This window comes from Silurus meridionalis, chromosome 1, assembly GCF_014805685.1.
Source record: "Silurus meridionalis isolate SWU-2019-XX chromosome 1, ASM1480568v1, whole genome shotgun sequence".
Classification (NCBI taxonomy): domain Eukaryota; kingdom Metazoa; phylum Chordata; class Actinopteri; order Siluriformes; family Siluridae; genus Silurus; species Silurus meridionalis.
In genome coordinates this window covers 4,458,462-4,481,531 of record NC_060884.1, presented here as the reverse complement: position 1 = coordinate 4,481,531, position 23,070 = coordinate 4,458,462, and the positions used below count along the sequence as shown (strand labels likewise).

The window sequence follows — 23,070 nt, the reverse complement described above, 5'->3', positions numbered from 1 at the left end:
ACACTTGTATGTAAAATCTCCACATGCACACTCCTAAATCTAGTAGAACATCTTCCTATAAGAGTGGAGGGTATAAAATAGGACTAAATGTGGAATGGGACGTTCCCAAAGCACATATACGCCGACCAGGTAGAACATTATGGCCACTAATCAGATATAAAATTATTACCACTTTCTTAATATTGTGTTGGTTCCCCTTTGACCTGTTGAGCATCAACAGCATTAACTTCTTCAGCAATTTGAGCTACAGGAGCTCGTCTGTAGAGTAGCTTGTTGTTTGAGCTATAGTAACTCGGACCACCTTTGATAGACACTGACCACTGCCGACCAGGAACACTCCATAAGAGCTGCGGTTTTGGAGATGCTCTGACGTCACAGTCACAATTTGGTCCTTGTCACCCTCGTTCAAATCCTTACGCTCGCCCATTTTTCCTGCTTCTAACACACCAACTTTGAAGACAAAATGTTCACTCGCTGCCTAATACATCCTCTAACAGGTGCCATGATGAAAAGAGATATTTAGTGTTTATTGACTTCATAGCTAATATTGTTATAAAGTCATTGTTATTCCTGTGTATAACTTCCCCTTTAAGCGTCTATAGAGTCCATGAAGAAAACATATTGGTTAAAAAAGGAGGCTCAGATCAGTGATGTGTTATTCTGATGTATGTTCATGACATGCTTTTCTGCTCATCACGGTTATACAGAGTTGTTATTCGAGTTACTGTATTCTACCAGTCTGCTCCGAAAGGTTTTTCTTCTCATACTTTGCTCATCATCAATGCAGAAATTCCTGGAGATTTTCGTTTAGCTTCCTTTTGCTCCGTGAACGAGATCCCTGGAGCTTCCGAAAAACACTTGAACGAGCGACAACCCAATGCAGAATAAATGCACTGCAGTTAGTAGTTTTCTAGAGGCACAGGTTCGTAAGAAAAGGTCACAATTGTGTGTGAGCGAGAACATATATGTGCGAAAAGCATGTATGTGTAAAATACAGGGTACAATGTGAGTGAGTGTGCATGTGTGTGAGAGCACAGGGGTCAGCGTTGTGTGTGTGAGTGTGTGTGTGTTTTGGTGGTGATGAGGCTATGGGATGCTGGCGGCAGCGGACAACAACAAGGAACCATACAGATGTGCTGACTGCTCAGTTTCCATGGGAACCACCCCATCCCCCCTCTATTCTTCATCCTCGCTTTCTGCATGGAGCATCAATGAAAGCTTTACTTGCTCTCTTTGGTGTCATTGTGTATATATATATATGTATTAGTGTGTGTGTTTGTATGTGTGTTCATCACTCTATTTCGGCCGCCTGTATTGCAAGGACGAAGACGTGTGCTTTTCCGCTAAGCTTGACCGCGTTGCTTGATGCGGTCCATAAAATTAAAAAAGGAATGGTTGTCATGGAGTCACGCAGGACAACGTGGGACACGTGTATGTCAAAAAGCACACGCGTTCACTCACGGTACACGACGAAAAGGTGGCGGCCCAGGGATATGTTCTTGCAGGAGGGGCATTTATCATGTATTTAATCAGATGAAGGCAGATGGAGAGAGCATGGGGCGAGAAGCGGTTGGGAGGGAGGTGGGGGCGGGGGGGGGGGGTTGTTATCAAACTGAGTGGCTCCTTCCTACACACACTAAATCAATATTTGCAGACTTTCAGCATGTGCAGGATGCCAGTGTTTGCATGCTCTTGAAGAACGAATAGTAGAAATGTCTAGCGATGACAGAGCGAAGGTGGGAAAAAAATCAAACGCAGACTTCCAAACCACCCCCATGACTTTTGGTATCATTTGCTTGACAAAGAATGACCACAGAGAGTCTCTTTTGCAGCACTGCCCCAGATCAAACCTTATCCTGCAGGCAAAATCCTTCTCTACCCCTGCAGTCCTTCAATTCCTGAGTAGCCGAGCCCATGGGCTCCGGGCCTGATCAGTATTCCTGGGGTAGCGTCGTCTGCCTCTTCACTTTATTGCACTATTTTTAACCTGCTCCCTCCTTAACCTTGACCGCGGTGATTGAGAGAGGGGAAGGATGAAACGGGAGGGGTGTGACGGATGATATTAAAGCCAGCGAATAAAGGTGGACGATGAATAAAGTAGGAAAAAAAAAAGATGGGGAGGCAAGGAGGGTTTTTTTCCCGGCAGAACCGATATGAAACGCTTGCGGAGAGCATGATGATGAGCCTGCGTTTCTTAGCTCAGACCAGGTCTGGCACTAAAGCTCGAACATGCTTCTCAGGTTCGACTCACGTCCTTCACCTCAATCAGATCTTGAGTTTGTGTTTCAAATGGGGATGATTGAACACTGGAAACTAGTTTGCATGGCACATAATAAGAACAGGCTCCAAAACTAGACTGGGAGAATGGGTGCTTTTCAGCTTATCACGATTACAATGTGTGGTTAAAGGCAATTTAGGAAATTTTTCAAAGATGCTGCTACTGTGTCTGTTCTATAGAACTACCTTTCAACGTTCAAGCCTGACCTTGGGATAGTTTTGCTCAGGGTTGTTCCAACTTCCCAAAAACAGCCCAGGTGGATTGGATTTGCCAATAAATGTGTGTATACACTGAACAGGTATAACTTTTTGACCACCTGCCTAATATTGTGTTGGTCTCCGTTTTTGCTGCCAATACACTCCAGACACGTCGAGCATCAACAGCATGAACTTCTTCAGCAGTTTGAGCTACAGGAGCTCGTCTGCTGGATCGGACCACACAGCCCAGCCTTCACTCCCCACATGCATTAATGCCACTCATGACCCTGTCACTGGTTCATCACTGTTCCGTCCTTGGAGCACTTTTGATAGATACTGACTACTGCAGACCAGGAACATCCTGCAAGACCTGCAGTTTTGGAGATGCTCTGACCCAGTCGTCTAGACATCACATTTTCAAATCCTTACTCTTGCCCATTTCTTCTGCTTCTAAGATCAACTTTGAGGACAAAATGTTCAGTTGCTGCCTAATAAAAAAAAAAATATTAAAATCCTAAAATCTCCACAATAATACTGGTAGTCACAACTTTTAGACCGACCGGCCCTCATTTAAGAAGGGAAAACTAATGAAGTCCTCACAGAAATGTTTGGGGACCCCTGTACTTCACAATACTATGAGAATTAATAGAGTCAGACATCTTTGGTGCTTAACTTGTGATATCCATACAGCTCCCTTTATTAAACTAAAGCCATCTTTAATCACAAATGATCTCATCTCCTTGGCTACATTCAGGGTTAATATAAATTTGTGCAAAACTTTTCTTTAAAAGACATTACACTTGTAATCTGTGGACTTGTGACGTGTTGCAGGCAAAAACCTTAATTTTGTTTAAGCTACAGAATGTTATTTATTTTTACATTCACAGCATTTTTCTCTCTCCAGGAGCTGTCCATGGTGTCTATAAAAAGACCCAGGACACACTTTTGATTGCATTACATAAAAGGATTGCTATAGCTTGAACTGACAGCTCATTATTTTATTTCAAAAAGCTGAAACACTTGGTTATTTCTATTTTCAATGCCCCTTTTCTTTCAAGCTGGTCCCACACTGCCCTCATGTGGACAATCTACTGAGAGACAAGTTGGATAAAAACCAGTTATTAATGCCAATACAGGCAAACTGAACCATTCAATACAATTAGAGCTGAAATGAAAGTCAGACTATAAGTTTATTTCCTGAATCTTTTAATAAGCCTTGTTTAATGAATCAGTTTCCTCTTTATGAAAATGGATATTGCCGTCTCGTTTGGTCTCGCTCGTTCCCCCGACTCCTCAGTGCTCCTCATCTAAAAAAAAAAAAAAAACAACAGAAAAAGTTGTTCACATGTGACTGGACCCACAGAAACAGAAATCTTGGTTTCCAACAAGATTGGTGTTATACCTTCATCATCCTCGTCCTCCTCCTCCTCTTCATCGTCCTCGTCTTCGTCCGTGCTGAAGGTTCCGTCAGGGAGGCTGTAGATACGGATCACTTGCTATGAACGCAAAAAAAAAGAGAAAAAAAAACATCAGGGAACAAGGTTAGACTGGTGTTCCATCAGCTTCATGCTGTTTTGAGAAAAGCCCATTAACTACCCCAAATAAACCCTTCTGCCACCCCATTTAAAGCCCCTTCACCACCTTTACACATCACAAAAATGAGATTTCTGGAACAAGATATAATCACTGGATTAACCGAGAGCACAGAATCCAATTGAAGAGTTATTTAAGAGTTCTGGAGAGCTCTTCATGAGTGTGTAGCAGTTAGTGTACGTGGGCGAGAGGCTTGAGCGCTTTTGCTGATAGTTGCCATGCCAAATTGCATGAAGAGTAAGCGGCTCCTGAAATCCCTGGTCGACAAAACATGCCAGACCCTCTAGAGGAGCAGAAAGCATCATTTACAGCAGTGCATCCTCCAATATGTTCCACATTGTGTTGCTCACCTTGTTGGGGTCTTTGAGGATGAGGTACTTGCCCTCGTCCAGTTTGCGGCAGATGTCGATGACGCATCGCAAGATGCCCCACGCGTTCTCCATGCTCAGGTTGATCTGGCTTGCAAACTCGTTGGGCTTGAAATGCTGCGTGCCCAGGATCACGTGACGCGCAGAGTCCTTCACGTGGTAGCGGGACACGTAACTGTGGAGCGCATGGGATTTTTTTTGTTATTTAGTGCTCTGAACCGGACGTCATGTAAGAACAAGGGCAAGAACTGTTTGGATAGATTAAAAAAAAACAAAAACAAACAAACGTGTATCTCACCCCAGTTTGAGATACTCCGAGCCGGCCAGCAGGGCGCAGCAAGTCCAGCGTGCCAGTTTGTAGCTGTTGTTCTTCAGCTCTGTGGCCAAAACGGCTCCTCTCTGAGAGTCCAGCTTTTGACGCCAGTCCACGCCGTTACAATACTGCACCAACAAACGGCAAACGTTTCAGTGAGGCAAAACAAACCTACACTTTCGCAAAATGACGCTCTCGGTCTCCTCCTTACCCTCGAGTCCCACTCGTTGAGAGCTTTAATGTTGATGAAGGAGAGTTCTCCGTTTGCGCCGGTCATCACACCGTCGTGTTCACAGCGCACGATCAGATCAATATCCTCCCCGAGTTTCCATCTCCGGTACCTACACAACACCACACACGGTCAATGTCTTCTTCACATCTCACAATGACAGCAAGTCAATATATTATTACACACAATTTGCCCCACAAATCCCGTTAAATCCCTGGTAAGTCTCCAAATTGAAATATTTCCAGTTCCACAGATGAAGTTCCCATGGAAAGTTTGTCCGTGTGCAACCCTAATCATCTGACCTGTATGCTACAGACGCCACCTCGCTCTTATCCATATCCTCCTCTACGAATGGGTTTGGGTTTGGGAACTTGTGTCGCTCTCCTCCCTAAAGAAAAAAAAAAAATCACCACCTGTGTTACATCACATTTTCAAACTGACTGGTATTTAACAGGTGTGTATGTGTGTAAATCGGTGGGTACGGTACCACGCGCAGGCACTGCTGGCTGAAATTGTGGTTGATGTATGTGGCCTCCATGGCCAGGTTTCGAGGGGAGTTCAGGGAGTTCCCTTCCTCCTGAGGAGGCTCGTTGGCAGTTTCGCTCACCGTGAGCAGATCTGAAGGAGAGACACACACACACACACACACACACACACACACACACAGTTGACCCCGGAGAAATTCCACCGAAGTAACAAGCTGCCGAAGGGTTTGGCATTAAACACTCACCGAAGTCCGAGTTGTCCCTCTTGTCGAAGAAGAGCTTGTTTCCGACACGCTGCACGATGATGTCCCAGGAGTTCACGGAGCGTGTGCAGCACATCAGTGTGGCCAGGATGGCATCGGTGGCAAACACATTGCCCTGAGTCTTAGCCAGCTGAAAAAGAACAGATTTATGATGCAGTGATGTTCTCTCTGTGCAGTGGAAAAGCAAAAAAGGAAATAAAAAGCTACTTTGCACCCAAAGACATTCTAAACAATCGTGTGCCTCTAGATTTGTGTTAACAGTTTGGGGAATTACCACATATAAGTGTTGGGACATCCAACAGCTTTGTCCATATAGTGTATATCGAAATGTAATCCTTAACTATGATTTTTTTTCCCCACCTGGGGTATTACCCATACCTTACGGATGACGGGGTCGTCGGTGGTGGTGACAGTGTGGAAGATCCTTTTAATGCTCTTCAAAGGTTTCTCATTGCGGGTGGTGACGCGATCGAACGCTTTATCGTAGTGCTCCAGGGCACCACAGCACTCACTGCACCGGAGAGAGACAGAGATGGCAGACTATCAGTAAACACAAACTTGGGTGTGGTCTGAGAAGTTCAAAAGACTACCACAAGACGAACTGTTTTTCCCTCATTTACAACCCATCTGATAATGTCTAGGGCACCTGGTTTTAAAGGGGTGTTAGAGAGACCCCGAGGTGTTTTTGCATTCACTTACATGTCTAAAGGATCAGCCACCTCCATGTATCTCATCTTCATGAGGCGAGGGAAGTCCATCTCTTCCTTGACCTCCCAGTCACTACGCACCTCCACAGATGAGTCCCTGGGCTTCAGCTGTGCCTAGCAAGCAACACGCAACACTTAACAAGCATGAAAATCATCTGCTGAACACCTGACTGAGCTTGTGACACAAAGCAACAATCAGCCTTTTAAAAATAGAACTCCATCACGGAGGTCCACAACTGCACTGCTGTGAGTGTACCTGTGACTTCTGGTCCCACTTCTGACGAACTCCAAACTGCTTCTGGAACTTTTTCTGCAAGCGCATGCGATCTCTCTCCTTCTGTTTCGCGCTTTTGGGGAGAGTCTGCAGGTTAAACTGCGTGAGATTCCTACGGTCTTTATCCCGGCGCAGGTTCCTCTGCAACAAGAGAATGACATTTTGTGCTTTCAAAAATCCTTGAAACGCAAATTTGAACTAATTTTATACACGATTAGCAAAGCATCGAGGCTGTGATGCGTACCTGGGCGAAGCGCATGCGGTTCCTCTGGTAGGCCGATTTCTGGGTTTTGGCCGTGTCCACCAGCTGGAAGCTAGCTTCGTCCTCTTCGTGGAAGTAAGCGTACTGACTTCCTCCTCCGAACTGGGATGAATACTTATCTGCCGGGAAGAGTAAAGGAAACAGTGATGCACCAACTACATAAAATTCAAAAAGAGAATCATCTCCCTAAAATAATACGTTTACCAATTCATGGTCCATGTAAGCAATCATAAACATACTTGTATATCTCTTATCCTGGTAGGTCGCTCCGGTCCAGTCTGCCACCTATATATAAAAGGGAATAAGATGAATGAACAGGCATGATTCTGCTTATCAAAAGCTCTTTATACTCAACCGAGGGGAATAACCTGCTGCCGCATATCACCCATATATTCCTAGGTTTAATTATTGTGATGGGAATTTCAACTATGTATGAAATTCATGGATCAACAATTTCCTGTTCCTAGTCACTTGCTGTCATGGCAACTGCCACCTCACAACGTAACAATCAATCACAGCTGTCCAGGATTTTTTTTATACTTTTCAAAATGCATAGGAACCCTCCCTTTAGTCAGATTTTGAAAATGAAATGAACAGCGACGTGGTAAAAAACAGGAAATGCACACGTGATCATTGGGGGTGATTAAGGAATAAAGAGTGACCTTGCCCAGGCGATCCCCTTTGCTGAAGGGCTGGTACGGCATGTCCTTAAACTTCTCGGGAACGGCGCAGGGACCCCACCCCGAGGGGTTGTCCTGAATCACCGGGGCCAGGAACTTCGCCATGGTCTTTACACGCCATATGGAAAGAGAAAAGCAAACAAGGACAGGTAAAAAAAAAAGCAAATCAGATATTTAAAAAAAAAAGGGTTAGAAGAATCAGAGTTACAAAGGAGGTTTTGGGTACGGTCAGATAAAGACTAAAGCACTGCTGCATCAGATGGCTGAATATCAAATGGCATTAAGGGCAATATAGGGGAAAAACCCATTACATTCAATCTGTAGAATGATTTATTTATTTTTTTACAATTTACATTCCCCCAAAGCAGCACCACAGACATGAGGGTATACAACTTGAAATATATATGAATCAATACCTATAAATTTAAATTATCATCAGTAATAATAGCACTTATAAATCCATCCCTAATAAATCGACCAATCGCGACAGTAGCAAGAAAGATTTCTCTGAGATGGTGAGAGGAACCAGACTCAATCCTCACCTCCAAGAAGACAATGAAGATCCAGTTAAAGACTATTAAGTGATTTAGTGCAAATCACACCCAATAAAGTGTGCGTGTAGGACTCAGACTCGATTCAGCACTGCTCTCTTCACACTAGTGTGCACTTTTCGTGCACATCAGTTTGCGCAGTGGACTAGTCATCACTGACCACACAGCATCTCGGATTAGAACACGACCCAATCCCCCATTAATCTATGAACAAAAACTAAATATGGCACAGAAACAGTGCCCTATGTAGGGGGTATAGAATCTACTTGGGATGTAAGCTGTTACCTACTGCTTGGTTGAGGAACATCCTGCATATAACGCATATATGAAGCTTATTTATTCATTTATTTTATGCAGTGACCATTTTGCACCAAACTACACATTGCAGTTTTTACCCTCACAACTAAATTTCCCCTAAAACAAACCATAAGACTACTTAATAATACAATATTTCTATTTTGCCTATTTTTTCGGGTACCTCGTCGTTTACTGGCCGGATTAGCATCGAAGCTAACACAAACTATAAAATATTATCAAATTGCAAGACGCGGAAGCTACGCGATAATGACATCAAATAACAACCCAGTACACGAGGAAACTTTCATATTTATTTGTTTTCAGATGCGATTTAAAGGAAAGCAGATGTTTAAAGATTAACCGATACCTTTAATTCCACTGCGAAGATTTTCCAGACGGTTCCTCAGACACCGGCGGAAATAGGAACGCGCTAAGCTAACGTAAAGCGAGTTGAACTTCCGGTTGTGATACGGCGAACGTTTCAGGGATATATTTTTTTGGTAACCCAAATACATCTGGTTTTAATTGAAAATTCGTCGTGTGTTAGTTTATTTCGATTGACAAATCATGGAATATAGTAAGAAACAAACAAAAACAAAAAGTAAAAAACAAAACCCGAGAGTAATTTGCGACAGTTATGGGCTCGTTTACGGCAGTTGTTCATGTCATGCGCAGTAAGGCAAATCCTGCCCAGAGTTCACACCCGCTGGAAGAAGTAAGTTATATGCACGTTAACATACATTGTTATGAAGTGAAGGATTCATGATATAAATTAAATAATAAGCATCATAAAATATGCTGATCGGGCTTTAAAACCTGTATTTAGATGCCATACTATAGAAGATCTAAACATTTCATTGTGCATTAAAAATATACATGCATTAAAAAAAAAAAACGAATGTGTGATTATGGCTTTAAATATGCATCATTGCAAAGAGCATACTAAGTGTTAGGAAACCTTACTTTAATACACTGAGATATTATAATCCAGGACTTTTGCATGTTAAGAATCCACTGTATGTGTGCAAAAAAATCATGCAAAATAGCAGAGAATGCAAACAAGTGCTAAAAAAAACAATGCAATAGTGTTACATAAGTGTTACTGCTTAAAATCTTTATACAGAGTTACATAAAGGGGTGCAACAGTACAAAAATATCACGGTTCAGTACATATTACAGTCATGGGGAAGAAATGCAAAACATAAAATTGCTTGTCGTTTTTTCTTTTAAAACAAATCATAAATAAAATGCCAGTTCGGTTAAATAATATACAAGAAATATCTTATAATAAATAAAAGAAACAAAATGAATGCAATAAACTGTTCATTATATTGATAAAAATTGAGTGATTGGTTAAATTGGCACCAATGAAATCGATTAAATGAAAGCAATGAAAGCAAATGTAATTTAAATAGTTTAAGTCTGTTAGGCCGCATTTCAGTAACAAAGATGTGTATACAAGTGTGTGTGTGTGTGTGTGTTTCTAAAGATATGTTGTACTTATTTAAGCCTTCATTAACAAATGTCTTCATTCCTTTCATCCTACATTCATTCGTCGATCTGTGGAATTGTCAGGATTTGCTCCTTTTGAAAGGAATTCTTGAAGCTGGGCATAAAACGCTAAAGAATCCATATCGCTAGTGTTGGCCATGACCAGGAAGTGGCCACGATTTCACTTATGCGCAAAACAAACCAGTACATATTGTATTTCCGGTACGGAGCGTAAAGCCACAGTGACACTGCGCTAACTCTATTTTTTTTCCTTTCATACCCCTTGTCGTGTATGTTTTCGAGTTTAATAATAATAAAAAAAATATGCGTTCAAAGTGCGAGTGGAGACTAAACAAGCTTTTTGTCCACCACTTGATACGTTTGTGAGGGGAATTTAGATTGTAGCTATTTTCCACACCTAGCTATTTTCCACACCTCGACGCCCTGTACCGAAAGTTTTTGTTACGAATACGTGTACTGTTACACCCCGAATAACATATAAAGATCTCTAGAAGGTAATCGCATTGGATTTCACGACATATCTGTAGTCATGGTATCGAATAAAGTACTCGACACGTATGGGTTTCCTCTGGGTTCTCCATTTTCCTTGAATCCCTCATAAAGATTTTTTTCCTTGTGTCAACGCTTTGACATCTTATTATCCCTACATTGATCTTAAAGCCGGACGAATGTGACAAAAGGGTTTAAAGGGCTAACACGTCTCCTCAGACTTTCTCTATTCAAGCACCTGTTGATGTTTTTGAACTGCAGGTGCCCCAGGCGTTTTATTAAAAGCGGTTCTTCCACCTCACAGTGAGCACATTACTTCCAGCCAGGAGAGAATCATTAGACAAGGCTGTTGTGTGTTGTCCGTGTTTGGCTCACACCTGACTGTCGCTCATACAGGCGATGCATTTTGGACTGCCACCTGCAGAGACAGTGCAAGGAAGACTCTTAAAAGGGTTCTGTGTCGTGAGTATTTTATTCACTTGACATAAAAGTGTATATAATTAGAATCGTTCTAAAAATGGTTTCGTACAGGATCAGAGGTCTGAACTTATACATGGGTTTAAAGACTGTGTGGAAGTTTGGACAATGTGTTACCTCAAATTTATACCCCATGACACAGGAAGTCGGTTCAACAGTTTTCTGTTCCTAGTCACCCAGGTATAGTAGAACATATAAAATATGTATGTGGATATACTTTAAATATATCTGATTCATATTCATTCAAAGAGGTGACAATCATTTTTCACAGCCTTCACACAGCTTTCACAATGTTCTCACCTCACCCTACATCAGTATCTGACTTTAGTAACACGTTTGTGGCTGAATGACTACAAATCTCCACACGTACACTTAAAAATGTAGTGGGACATCTTCCCAGAAGTTTGTTATAACACTGAATGGGACTAATTGTGGAAGGGGATGTTCCAAAAGCACATCTTATAGTCAGGTGTCCAACCTTTGTCCATATATATATATATATATATAGATATAGATATATAGATATAGATATCTCAGAGATTTGCCATGCTCTATTTTACCGTAATTTCCGGACTATTAGGCCGCACCCACTGAATTTGACAAAAGATTTTTATTTTAAACATAAATAAGCAGCACCTGTCTATAAGCCGCAGGTTCCTACATTGAAACTAATGAACTTTACACAGGCTTTAATGAAAAACAGTGTATGTTACACGGCTTGTATTTAAACAGTAGCCTACCAAGAAAGTCATTGTTCACTGTCTTTCTCTTCCTTTCACAACTATTTCTCTCGGGAGTTTTTTTTTTGGCATCGGCGTGCGTTTAAAATTTTTTTCTCCCGATGCCGTGTAGCTCAGAACACAGGTGAAGTGTGTTTTTTCATGCCCGGTTGTTTTCAGCGTGACGAATGATTCGCATTTCCTGTAGACAGGAACATCATCCATATTTATGATGTGGTGCGGCCCGATTTAGTGGGAGTGCATCTGATTTAATATAAAGAATTTCATTTGTTCACCTGAACCCATTCGGTAATTTCATTGGTCTAATGTTATAGGGCTCAGTTTATTGGTGGCAGGAAGTTTGTGAAACCGGGAAAAACCCAGGAAAAATCCACATATTAGCCGCTTCGTTGTTTAAGCCGCTGGGTTCAATGCGTGGGAAAAAAGTAGCGGCTTATAGTCCGGAAAATACGGTAGGTCAAATCCGTTTTTTGTTTACTTAGTTTGTGCCCTTTATGAGTTTTAACACAATATAGTTTTACGTCAAACCGAGTGACAATGAATTGTAAAAAACTCAGACATAAAGCTGAGCCGTGGCGGAATAAAAGGCTTGTTCGAGGCTCTCCGCATTGCAGAAGTCCTTGAATGTGCACCCAAACTCAAATTCTAAAACTGAAAAATGACATATTATTGTATTGTAATTAATATTATGCATTATTCGTTGGAGTAGACAAATGATGTCGCATTAATGCTGTGAGGTGGATTCGTGTATTCGTTTCTCTTTTTTAGTTTTCCCGAAATGCAAACGCTTATAAAATGTAGGTCCTGTTTGGTGGATTTTGCTTACTGTTTTGTATTATTTTATAAAATATCATGTTAAGTAGATTAGATTGCATCGGTGCGGCCTGTTCTAGGACGTTTCCACACATCCCATCTGTCAGAAGGCACTCGGTTCGGTGGCGTGTACAGTGCCATTCGGCTGATGCAGCGTTTTAATGAAATCCGAAAGTAATAACCTTCTAGGGAAATACAATGCAGTATATAAAAATAAATCACACTCCGCCTTGACGAATCAGCGCCTGTACACCTCAGTGTTGTTCTTTTTGATTACACATGAACTAAGCGATAATTGGAAAAAAAATAAATCAGAATGTTGGTTTTGTGCTTAGACAGTGCTCCTGGGCGCGTTCATGCTCCCGCTGCTGAGGACTGTGGGATTGCGTGCGTTCTCCATGGCAACCGAAGCGTATTCGTCCGGTACCCACTCTGCGGCCTTCGTCACCTGCCCCAATGAAACCGTGGCCAAAGACCTGGCCAGGTAATACAAAGTACACATGTACAGTACGATCTGTATTCATATTTAAAGTTGTTTTGGACCTTAGCTGTTGTTAGGAAGTTGTCCTATCCGGCTCGAAAGACCAAATGCTAGGAAGTTTTCCCATCTAGCTCGAAGGACCATATACGGATTTCACTGGTGTGCGCTGATCAGGGGGATTGTACTCACCCCAGCATGTCAGTAAAGACATGGTACATGATCAGAACACTCAACTTTACTGGGTTTATACCTGCTATAGCTGCTGTTCGGTAGGTTGCGTGATGCAGAATATGCATTCTGGCCTCTTGATGGAGAACGGTGCACTGTGATGTCATAGGTAACTGGTCATGCTTGGTAAACTGTATGTGTGCCTCTAGTGGTGAAGTGTGGAAATACAACTGAATTGGAATCCTTTCTTACAGCTGTTAATGAATCTAAAAAAAAAAAGAAATTTAATCTGGAGATATTTGACTACAGTTCAGGAATATTATTATGACATCATAACATTATGAGCGGTGAAGTGAATAACACTGAGTGTCTCTTCATCATGGCCCTTTTAGTGGGTGGGATTTATTTATTAGGCAGCAAGTGAACATTTAGTCCTCAGAGTTGATGTTAAAAGCAGGATAAATGGGTGAGCGTAAGGTTTTGAGGAGTTTGAGAAATTTAGTTAGCCTGACGAGTGGGTCAGAGCATCTCCAAAACTGGCACTTCTGTGGGATGAACCGGCGACAGGGTTACGGGTGGCCGAGGCTCATTGAAGGCTCATTGAAGGCTCATTGATCCAACAGACAAGCTCCTGTAGCTCAAACTGCTGAAGAAGTTCATGCTGTGAATGCTCGATGGGTCAGGACTGTTTTAGCAGCAAAAAGGGGGAACCAACACAATATTAGGCAAATGGTCATAAAGTTATGCCTGAACGGTTTATTTTGCAGTGGAACATTGTTGCTTTCTTTTGTGATATTGCAGAGGGATCGTGGAGAAGAAACTGGCAGCCTGTGTGAACATAGTGCCCAAAATCACCTCAGTGTGAGTAACCGGAAGTTCAGTTCATTTCAATATAATTTCTACTAAGCATTTAACAATAGATATTGTTAAATGCTCAGTAGAGCCAGTGGTTCCTTGCCGGAGGTGGCAAGAAAAAAACTCCCTGAGGTGATATGAGAAAGAAACCTTGAGAGGAACCACAAAGAGAATTCATCCTCATCTGTGTGACACTAGATGTCTTGTTATTATAGTTTCAGCATTGTCTGATGGACATTTAAATGCAAAATTGTTCATGGCAATTGTAGCCCTAAGCCATTGAGCAAATTACAATCCGCTTTTCAAAATTGGGCGCGTATTCACCCCATCACACAGTCTGTAATGAGCTGAAAGACTCGGGATGCCGCACACGGAGACATTCGTGTTTGCTTCTGTCTTGTCTGTACAGATATGAATGGCAAGGAAAGATTGAAGAAGACAGTGAAGTCTTGCTGGTGAGTTTCATTCCATTTCAAATTCATTTTCCAAGGTAAAAGAAACCCACAGTGTTTTCTGATAAATGTACATGGGTTCGAATATGTTTTGTTGTAGATGATTAAGACAAGGACTACAAAGATCTCTGCTCTGGCTGAATATGTAAGGTAAGCCCATTATATCGCAAATATAGCTTTAGTGCATTAGTGGACAAAGATAAAGACCATATCTCCTTCACTGAGAAAAACAGGCACAGAGGCCACACCTCCTTTATTGAGACTGTCACACAGATGCCACGTCTTCTTCACTGAGACTGAAAGACACAAAGGCCATACCTTCTTTCACTATGGCTGACGGACAGGGGCCACACCTCCTTTATTGAGACTGACACACAGGGGCCACACCTCCTTAAATGGGATTTACACAGAGACCAGACGAACTCAAAAGCCACATTTTAATCATTGGGACTTTTACACAGAGGCCACACCTCCTTCAGTGAGAAAATCAGGCATAGAAGCCACGCCTCCTTAATGGAGACTGACACACATAGGCCACACCTCCGTCAAATGGACTGACATACACACTGGGAAATTAGGGTTAATGTAATGATTTTTTTTTTAAATATAGCATGCTAAAAAGAAGTACAATGAAAAATGAATAATACATTTGTTTTAATATATAAACAAACAACATTGTATTAAAACATTCAAAACCCATCTGAAACTACAGTTCACATGCACATAGCTTGTTCTTCAGGGACATCACGTGTGATGAATGACCCAGATAATCTCCCAGATTTGATCACACAGATGTCTCTCTCCTGCAGGTCTAATCATCCATACGAAGTGGCCGAGGTCATTAGCTTGCCCATTGATCAGGGTAACCCGCCCTACCTGAAGTGGATTGGAGACATTGTGCCTGAATAAAAGAGTACGATCACAGACAGGACAAACAACAGTGCTCCAAAGGATTGTGGGAAATCACAAGAAATCACAAATATGATTAGATTTTTGATATATGTTCAGATTTAGTGCATTCCGCACTAATAATGTAAAGCTGTAACATGAAATAATTTCAGTAGCACTTGAATAAAATGATGTTTTCAAAAGCTGTTTTTATGGTTATTTTTTTTTCTAATATATAAAGTCGAAACTTGTTTATTAACCGCATTTCCTGCAGTGTTTTATACCTTTAATAGCACTGAACTTGCCTGGAAAAAAACATTTTATTAATAATAGACTAATACATTTAATCTCTCTTAATCTTAATAACTTTATTGTTATATGTGAGGTCCACAAAACCTGTTAGTTCCCATTATTCCTTGGTATAGCATCTATAAATGGCCATTTCTTCACCATATTCTTGGAAAACTTGGCACTGATGAGGGAGACTCATTTGATAAATATTAATTAACCATCTTCATTCAGAGAAGGCTTCCTCAGAGAATCACTTATTCTTTCTTTTTTCCCCAAAGCAGCAGTTTGAACAGACAAAATATTAAGACACCTGACATTTCAAGCCGTATGTGTTTCTTCCTTAAAATATTACCCCCAATTTGGAGCCTCACAATTATATAGGATGTCTTTGGGTGCAGTAACATTAACATGTTCTCATCACTTGAACTAAGAGTCTCAAACCTGTTCCATGACGATTCCACAGTGCAGAAAACCAGCTCCATGAAGATACAGTTTACATGGGTTAGAGTGGAAGATCTTGAGTGGCCTGCTATAGACTCAATCTTCACAAGCACACTCTAAAATTTAGTGAAACATCTTCCCAGAAGATGTGGACTGAGATGTTCAAAAAGCACATATGAATCTTCTTTGGAGATGTCCACAAACATCTGATGATGTTTCTGGGATCTCGTGCTCCAATTCCACCATCACCCAGTGCTCAGAGTGTTCAATCTCTGAGGCAAATCTACGAATAAATCCATACCAATTAAATGTTTTCAGTTTAATTACATTTCGAATCAAGTTCGAGTTCTTCCTGGCCAACTAGGAATACGATAAATATCAATATTTGCATCTTTTATATCTCAGGACCATGCGTGTTTTATATTTTTTGTAGAGGAAACTGTTTAAATAATCGTTTTACATCCTGGCAGAGAGGGAAGTTTAGGAATTTTAGATTCTGCCACTAGAGTGAGTCGTTCAATCAACCTCTCTGGCATGCAGACACTGACTGAGACTAGCAGATGAGGCTTAATGCATAAAGCAGGATATTCGTAGCTCAACTCTTTATGAATTATTCATATTTATATATTTTTAAATAGTTTCGAAATCTAAATGCAGTGAGTATGAATGAAATGTCTGCAATTTATTGCAAAAATGTCAAGAATGAATCGACATGCTGGAAAGTCAAATCTATGCCGTTCAACAACATGTCACTAATGACTAATGACTAATGAGGAGAGTGGTGGCTCAGTGGTAAGGTGCTGGGTTACTGATCGGAAGGTTGGGGGTTCAAGCCCTGGTATCACCAAGCTGCCACTCTTGGGCCCTTGAGCAAGTCGCTTAACCCTCTGTGCTCCAGGGGCGCCGTATCATAGCAGACCCTGCGCTCTGACCCCAGCTTTCCGAGCAAGCTGGAATATGCAAAGAACAAGTTTTACTGTAATGTACTGTATATGTGACAAATAATAGCTGTTCTAATGTGCCTCAAGAGAGAAATATGGTGTGACTCGTCCTGTATTTTAATGTGTAGGGCATCTAATTTTGACCTGCACACAAACTGTACTCAGATACACCGTACGTGTGCTAATTTCTTTTTTTGTTCGTTTTTGATTGATGGTCCTTTTTGTGAGTATCTTAACCAAACAATGTTTTGGCAATTAAAAAAAGCAGGACATTTGCATTTATGGATTTAATTCCACCTGCGGTACAGGAGCATCGCTGACATTTTGACAGCCGGTACTTGAGTACAAAGTGATTAATTAGGCTAATGTTCTACGCTAATTTTGTGTCTCTCCAGTGATATGATCAAAGACGTTCCCTGTGTGAGGAAAACGCAGGAATTTAGCAAGGGTTTCTGAACAATTTCTAAACAACTGCATCTTTTCCCATATATGGTTATGTTAAGTCTACGCAAACTCATCGCTTATAGCAGCTATAATTGATCATTCGAATAAAATTCTCTTTTCTTCTCTCTCTTGAAGTTAAGCAACACGAAACACACACAAAATAAAAAACCTGGTTTTGTTACCTAAAAAGCCAAAAAAGCTTAAAGACTTTTTCCAGAAAGAGATTTATTGCCAAGTATGTTTGCACTTACAAGGAATTCGTTTTGGTGACAGAAGCTTCCAGTTGCACATGGAAATAAAAAAAATAAGCAAAATAAATAAAAAAGACTTAAAGAGTAAAGTTATTGCACGAGTTATTGTATAAGTTATTGTTCATGTGATCATTATAGCGGTTATAAACAATCATTCCCTCGACATTCTTTCGACATGTTTTCTTTTTTTTTTTTATAGAGTTGTTATGAAATAAATGCAGTCTTGGCTAAAACCTGATTTTCTTTCTTTTTGGCTGTTTACCTAGAATTTGGCCACAGTGTTTTTTTTTCTCACTGATGCATTAACTGAGCATCATATTTACAGAGCCTAAAAATTAGCGTAAAAGTACTTAATCACACAGAATATTCAGATATAAGACATATAACGTACAGGTGTACATGTATTCACCTTGTTAGAGACAAAACACAGCGTAAAAAACCTCTGTTTTGCAAAACATTAAATTGCCCTTCTTCATTTTTGATTAGGGAAGCAGAGGACTGTTAGGTGTATGCATTCCTCTGATGCTTTTATCCAAAAGGATTTATAATTGAGGCAAACCCCAGTTGAGGGATTTGCTTGTATTGGCCTCTGTGGCAGTTCTGGGATTTAAAATCCCATATTCCAGCTGGATACCAGCACAGAATTTGCACATTGGAGCTGCCAACACAATTAATTCTTCACAGTTATAATTTAAAATAAAAGTTACATTCTGGGCTTCTGACTGGTGCAAAAGAAAAGCGTTTGCCCTTTTGAAGAAACACTGTGAGATTTGACGCCTGAGAATTTTACAGCAATCTGCAGCCAGGAGACGAGAAAGCTAAATTAGCTGTGCTTTATGGGTGGGAGGGATAGCATACTTTCCTTCCCCTGTCAATCACATACATAATAATGAATGGTGGGTGATGAGTTGATGTATGTGGAAGAAGGCAGGTAGCACATGACTCCCAACATCTCAGAGGAAACATGTTAGTGTTCACGCTCCATGATTAGTAGATATACCATATAAACAAGACTTTGTTGTTTTATTTGAACATCCCATTCCACATTCAATTGGTTGAGGTCGGTCCTCTACAGCAGGCCACTCAAGATCTTCCACTCCAACCCATGTAAACCAGATCTTCATTGTCATGCTGGAACAGGTTTGGCTCTCGTAGTTCAAGTGAAGGGAAAATTTAATGCCACCACATCCAAAGACATCCTATACAATTGTGTGCCTAGAGATTTGTGGTAACAGTTTGGGGACTACCCACCTATTGCTGGAAAAAGTTGATATTCCAATACTTTTGCCCATAGAAGCGGCTTGGACCCTAAATAAGGAACTTAAACCTAAACTGCTCAGGTGTATAAAAAGATTAAACATTAACATTAATGGCATTTGGCCGACACCCTTATACAATTGTGTGCCTCCAACCTTTGTGGTAACAGTTTGAGGTAAAACCACATATAGCTGGAAAAATCAGGCGTCTCTGTATCTTGTCTGCATAATGTATGATGGGGTTTAGCTGTACATAGCGTGAAAATTGGCAGGTGATCTTTGGTATTTGGAAGATCTTCTGGAAAATAGGTTGACTATCTGGTTCCAGTTATCTCAAATTACTCCAAAAACACCATATAACATATTATGTGTTATTGTATTATATATTATATGATGCATGTCTATATATTTAATATATACACATATATTATTCATATTGACCACTGGATTTCATTAACTCTTAATGCAGTTTGCTGTTTTATTTATCATGACAGAAGAAACTGTTTGTTTAAACTATTAATTCCAAATGAAAACTGCCAGACATGGAAATCCTGGGAAATAGACCACAAAAATTGCATTATTATTAATATTTATTATTAGTATTGAATACAAATTCTTTAACCATATGAACTCAAATAGATGCATCTATAATATAATAATGAGAAGCAAGATTGGTAAAGTGGGAAAGTTTAAAGAGCAGACATGTTATTGATGCGGTTTATCCGATAATCTCAAAACGTTCGTTTTCACTTGTCTTTTCTTAATTGTTTTTGAAATCCTAGTTCAAACTTTTTTTTAGTACTGTTTTGAGTTGTTTTTCCTCAGGAAGGAGACTTTACTTTTACTCATGTATGAATATTTGGTACTGAGCAGATCTCAGCAATGTCTGACTTCAGATTATTTTAGATTCAGCTATCAGTAGATACAGTTTCACTGACTTTCCGTTAGCTACCTCACTGAGCTCGTTGAGTTTCTTCAATGCTGAACAGGACAATTTCTTAAATACCAGATTTGAGTAAATGGTGGAAGCATGATACAGGTCATTAAAACAGTTTTATTAAGAATTATAAGACTCACAGAACAGTCGTCTTGGTTTTGTAATATATTCAAATCCTTTGTTTAATCAGATCACGTCCGAATATAATAGATGGCCAATATATGATATATTTAGGGGTTTTTGGCTTTACCGTAACAGAACAGCTCCTCATTTTGCATTCAACTATTTTGTTTTGCCTTTTTTCATGAACACACCATTCATTGTGAGAGGTATAAAAGCTTGTCACTATAAAAAAAAAAACCTTTTTGTCTAGCACTGGCTTATGCAGCTCGCAGTAATAGTAGGCCATCTGTTTCCTGTCACTTTAAATTTCTCAGTAATGCCTCGGCTGCTTTTTGCGCACAAAATCAACATGCATTAACACTGTCTCAGACTCTCAAATGTCGTTTTTTCTTTTCTCTGCTTTTCTGTCGAGGCATAGGCTAATATTTATATAAGGTCTTGAAATGCTGTGCTGGTTAAGCAGGCATGACAAGAGCTACTCTTTTCATGCCATTAAAACACACACACACAAGATCAAGATCAAGAACATGGTCAACTGTTTATTTCCAGAAAGAACAGAAGATTAATCAATCATTGATCGATGATCATGGAAGAATGTTTTCTATGATTTTTTCATTATAATCATGCAAATATCTGTGGTTCAGAATAAAACTGAATCCACCTTTGCATTACTTTTTGCCCATTATAGTATATACTGTAGACCAGTGGTCCCCAACCTTTTTTGCGCCATGGACCGGATTAATGTCAGACAATATTTTCACGGACCGGCCTTTAAGGTGTGGATCATAAATACAACACAATGAAATGATACGAAAGGCATAAAAACTTTTATTTTCTAAATATAATAATAAACGTGAATCCACTGTGTTGTTTTTTATTCATTTTGCGAGCTTGGGAGTTTGAATTTAGCGGTAATGTATTATGTGTTAGCGGCCGGAGCCCCTTTAAGAAGGTAGCGGATGGAGGTAAGACATGTGACCGAGGCATCATGACATGCATCAAGAGTGAGTTATAGACAGATGTGGTGGAGAGAATCCGGTAATTTTCCAAAATAAAACATTGTTCAGAATTAGATAATCAATAAAACAGAAATAATGTAAGTTATGTATATTTCTGTGTGGCCCGGTACCAATTGACCTACGCGGCCCAGAGGTTGGGGACCACTGCTGTAGACCATCTGTTTTCCATCACTTCAAAAGCTTTTAATTGAGATTCATTCCATTTTTTTAAACACAAAACATGCGACACGTTCCAGAGTTGAACGCATTAAGACCTCGGACAAACATCAATCTCTCACCTGACCTGCAGTGTAATATTTCCAGTACCACCTGACAAAGAGTTCGATTTTCTTCCTCACGGGTCAGCCTCGATTTTAAAACGTTCAAACAGAGAACCCCAGACACTTCGAACTAATGAATCAAAGAGACACAGGTGAGACGTGGCTGACTCCTCTGAGACTCTTTGATAAATTCCTTTTATTGAGTTTTGAGAGACAATTTGGAAAGATAGCCTAGGATCGCTAATCCCTGTAGTCCAGTTTCTGGAAAGCCAATTAATCTCGGGCTGTGAGGGTGTCATTGGTGTATTGCCGTTAATTAAGTCAGAGCTGGTTTTAATCAATGTCCGATAAAGTTCAAAGTCATATAATTGAATACTATTGATTTATTAACCATCATGGTCAAACCGTTTTTCCATTTATTCTTTCATTCCTTTATCACTTTTTTCCTTCAAATTTACTACTCAATTTAGTCTCTCGCCAATTCCCATCCACCAGTGAGTATCTCAATTTCATTTGACAAATACCAACCTGGATTGAAGTGCTTCCTCTGAGCTGTATTAAGCCAGCCAGCCAAATATTTTCAATTTGCTGCTCATGCTGTGTCACTCACACTTGGTGGCAAAAGTTATCAGTCCTCTTCCACATACATGAGCTCACAGATGATGAGAGTGCATCATCCTGCCTACCCGGAAAGCACAAGCACTTCTCCTACCTTGGCGTCTGGATGCTGTGGATTGCTTAGGATGATTGCATTTTCAAATCCTGATGATATCACAGCCATGTTTTGTTTTTTGTGGCATTTGTTTTATCCTTAATGATTTACATCACAAGCATCAAATTTTTGGTACAAACAGCAAAAAAAAAATCAATGTCAAATAATCAACACACACTATCACTTGTTCCTGAAAGCCTCCCTTTGACATTTATAGTGGTGGGTGTTGAGGGCACTATTTAAAAGATGTATTGAAGGGCCATTTTTTACATCACCCTAGGCGAGAGTCCTATTGTTACCCCCCCCGGGGGTTTTTCAGTAGAAAAACAGGTAAATAATCTTTTTTGTCCTTGGCCCCTGGATGCCATGGATGGCTTTGGGGAATTGCATTTTCCAATCCTGATGATATCAGCCATTTTGTTTTTACATCGCAAGCATCACATTTTTGGAACGAACATTTGTACCAAAAAAAAAAAAATCTATGTCAAATAATCAACATACACACACTACCAATTGTTCCTGAAAGCCATGCCTTTGACATTTATAGTGGTGGGTGTTGAGGGCTCTTTTTAAAGATGTATTGAAGCCAGGGTTATTTGTTGTCACACCCTACAGACGCTCCACCCCTTCATTCATTGAAAAATTGCCTGCATTCAAAGTTATACTGTATAAACTTCAGCAGAAGAACAGGTAAATAATTTAAATGGGCTTTAGGGCAGGTGATGCTCACTGGTGCCCCCTCTGGCTGGTTGCGCTCTAGACGATCGCCTAGTTTGCCCACGCCAAGAAACGTTGCTGATTGAAGCTGTTATGGTGGCTCCCAGTTGTTCAATACCTAACAGAGTGTATGTTAAGGAACATAATTTCATTTCATAAAATTTTGCTTAGTTTTTAAAATAAATTGATCTTTATTTCTCAATTATTCCATCATTTCAACAATTGTTCAACTGATTTAACAACTGTTTTGCTTATATTCGTTTTTTATTACTGATCTCAAAGTATTTGGACAGTCGATGCTGGTTG

At 40.3% G+C, this 23,070-nt stretch overlaps 2 protein-coding genes across 4 annotated transcripts; one reads left to right on the top strand and one right to left on the bottom strand.

The window, feature by feature from the left end:
• Nucleotides 1-3,664: 3,664 nt before the first annotated feature.
• Nucleotides 3,665-9,001, bottom strand: eif3d (eukaryotic translation initiation factor 3, subunit D). 2 transcript variants are annotated; one of them, XM_046854438.1, is made up of 15 exons: nucleotides 8,865-9,001; nucleotides 7,632-7,757; nucleotides 7,209-7,254; nucleotides 6,952-7,088; nucleotides 6,690-6,848; nucleotides 6,426-6,541; nucleotides 6,105-6,237; nucleotides 5,709-5,856; nucleotides 5,466-5,596; nucleotides 5,281-5,366; nucleotides 4,961-5,090; nucleotides 4,735-4,877; nucleotides 4,419-4,611; nucleotides 3,878-3,971; nucleotides 3,665-3,782 (listed from the first exon to the last, which is right to left on the bottom strand). In XM_046854438.1, exons 2-15 carry the CDS (start codon nucleotides 7,752-7,754, stop codon nucleotides 3,769-3,771), a joined length of 1,653 nt encoding a protein of 550 aa, XP_046710394.1. In that variant the 5' UTR covers nucleotides 7,755-7,757; nucleotides 8,865-9,001; the 3' UTR covers nucleotides 3,665-3,768. The 2 variants fall into 2 exon arrangements, with proteins under 2 accessions (XP_046710394.1, XP_046710387.1); XM_046854431.1 differs by having other exon boundaries at nucleotides 6,426-6,547; nucleotides 8,865-9,000.
• A 59-nt stretch (nucleotides 9,002-9,060) lies between these two features.
• On the top strand, nucleotides 9,061-15,575 carry LOC124389145 (protein CutA homolog). 2 transcript variants are annotated; one of them, XM_046854451.1, is made up of 7 exons: nucleotides 9,120-9,212; nucleotides 10,895-10,960; nucleotides 12,864-13,012; nucleotides 13,979-14,038; nucleotides 14,442-14,487; nucleotides 14,585-14,634; nucleotides 15,294-15,575. In XM_046854451.1, the coding sequence occupies exons 1-7, from the start codon at nucleotides 9,135-9,137 to the stop codon at nucleotides 15,391-15,393; spliced, it is 549 nt and encodes a 182-aa protein (XP_046710407.1). In that variant the 5' UTR covers nucleotides 9,120-9,134; the 3' UTR covers nucleotides 15,394-15,575. The 2 variants fall into 2 exon arrangements, with proteins under 2 accessions (XP_046710411.1, XP_046710407.1); XM_046854455.1 differs by lacking the exon at nucleotides 10,895-10,960 and having other exon boundaries at nucleotides 9,061-9,212.
• The last annotated feature ends 7,495 nt before the right edge of the window (nucleotides 15,576-23,070 follow it).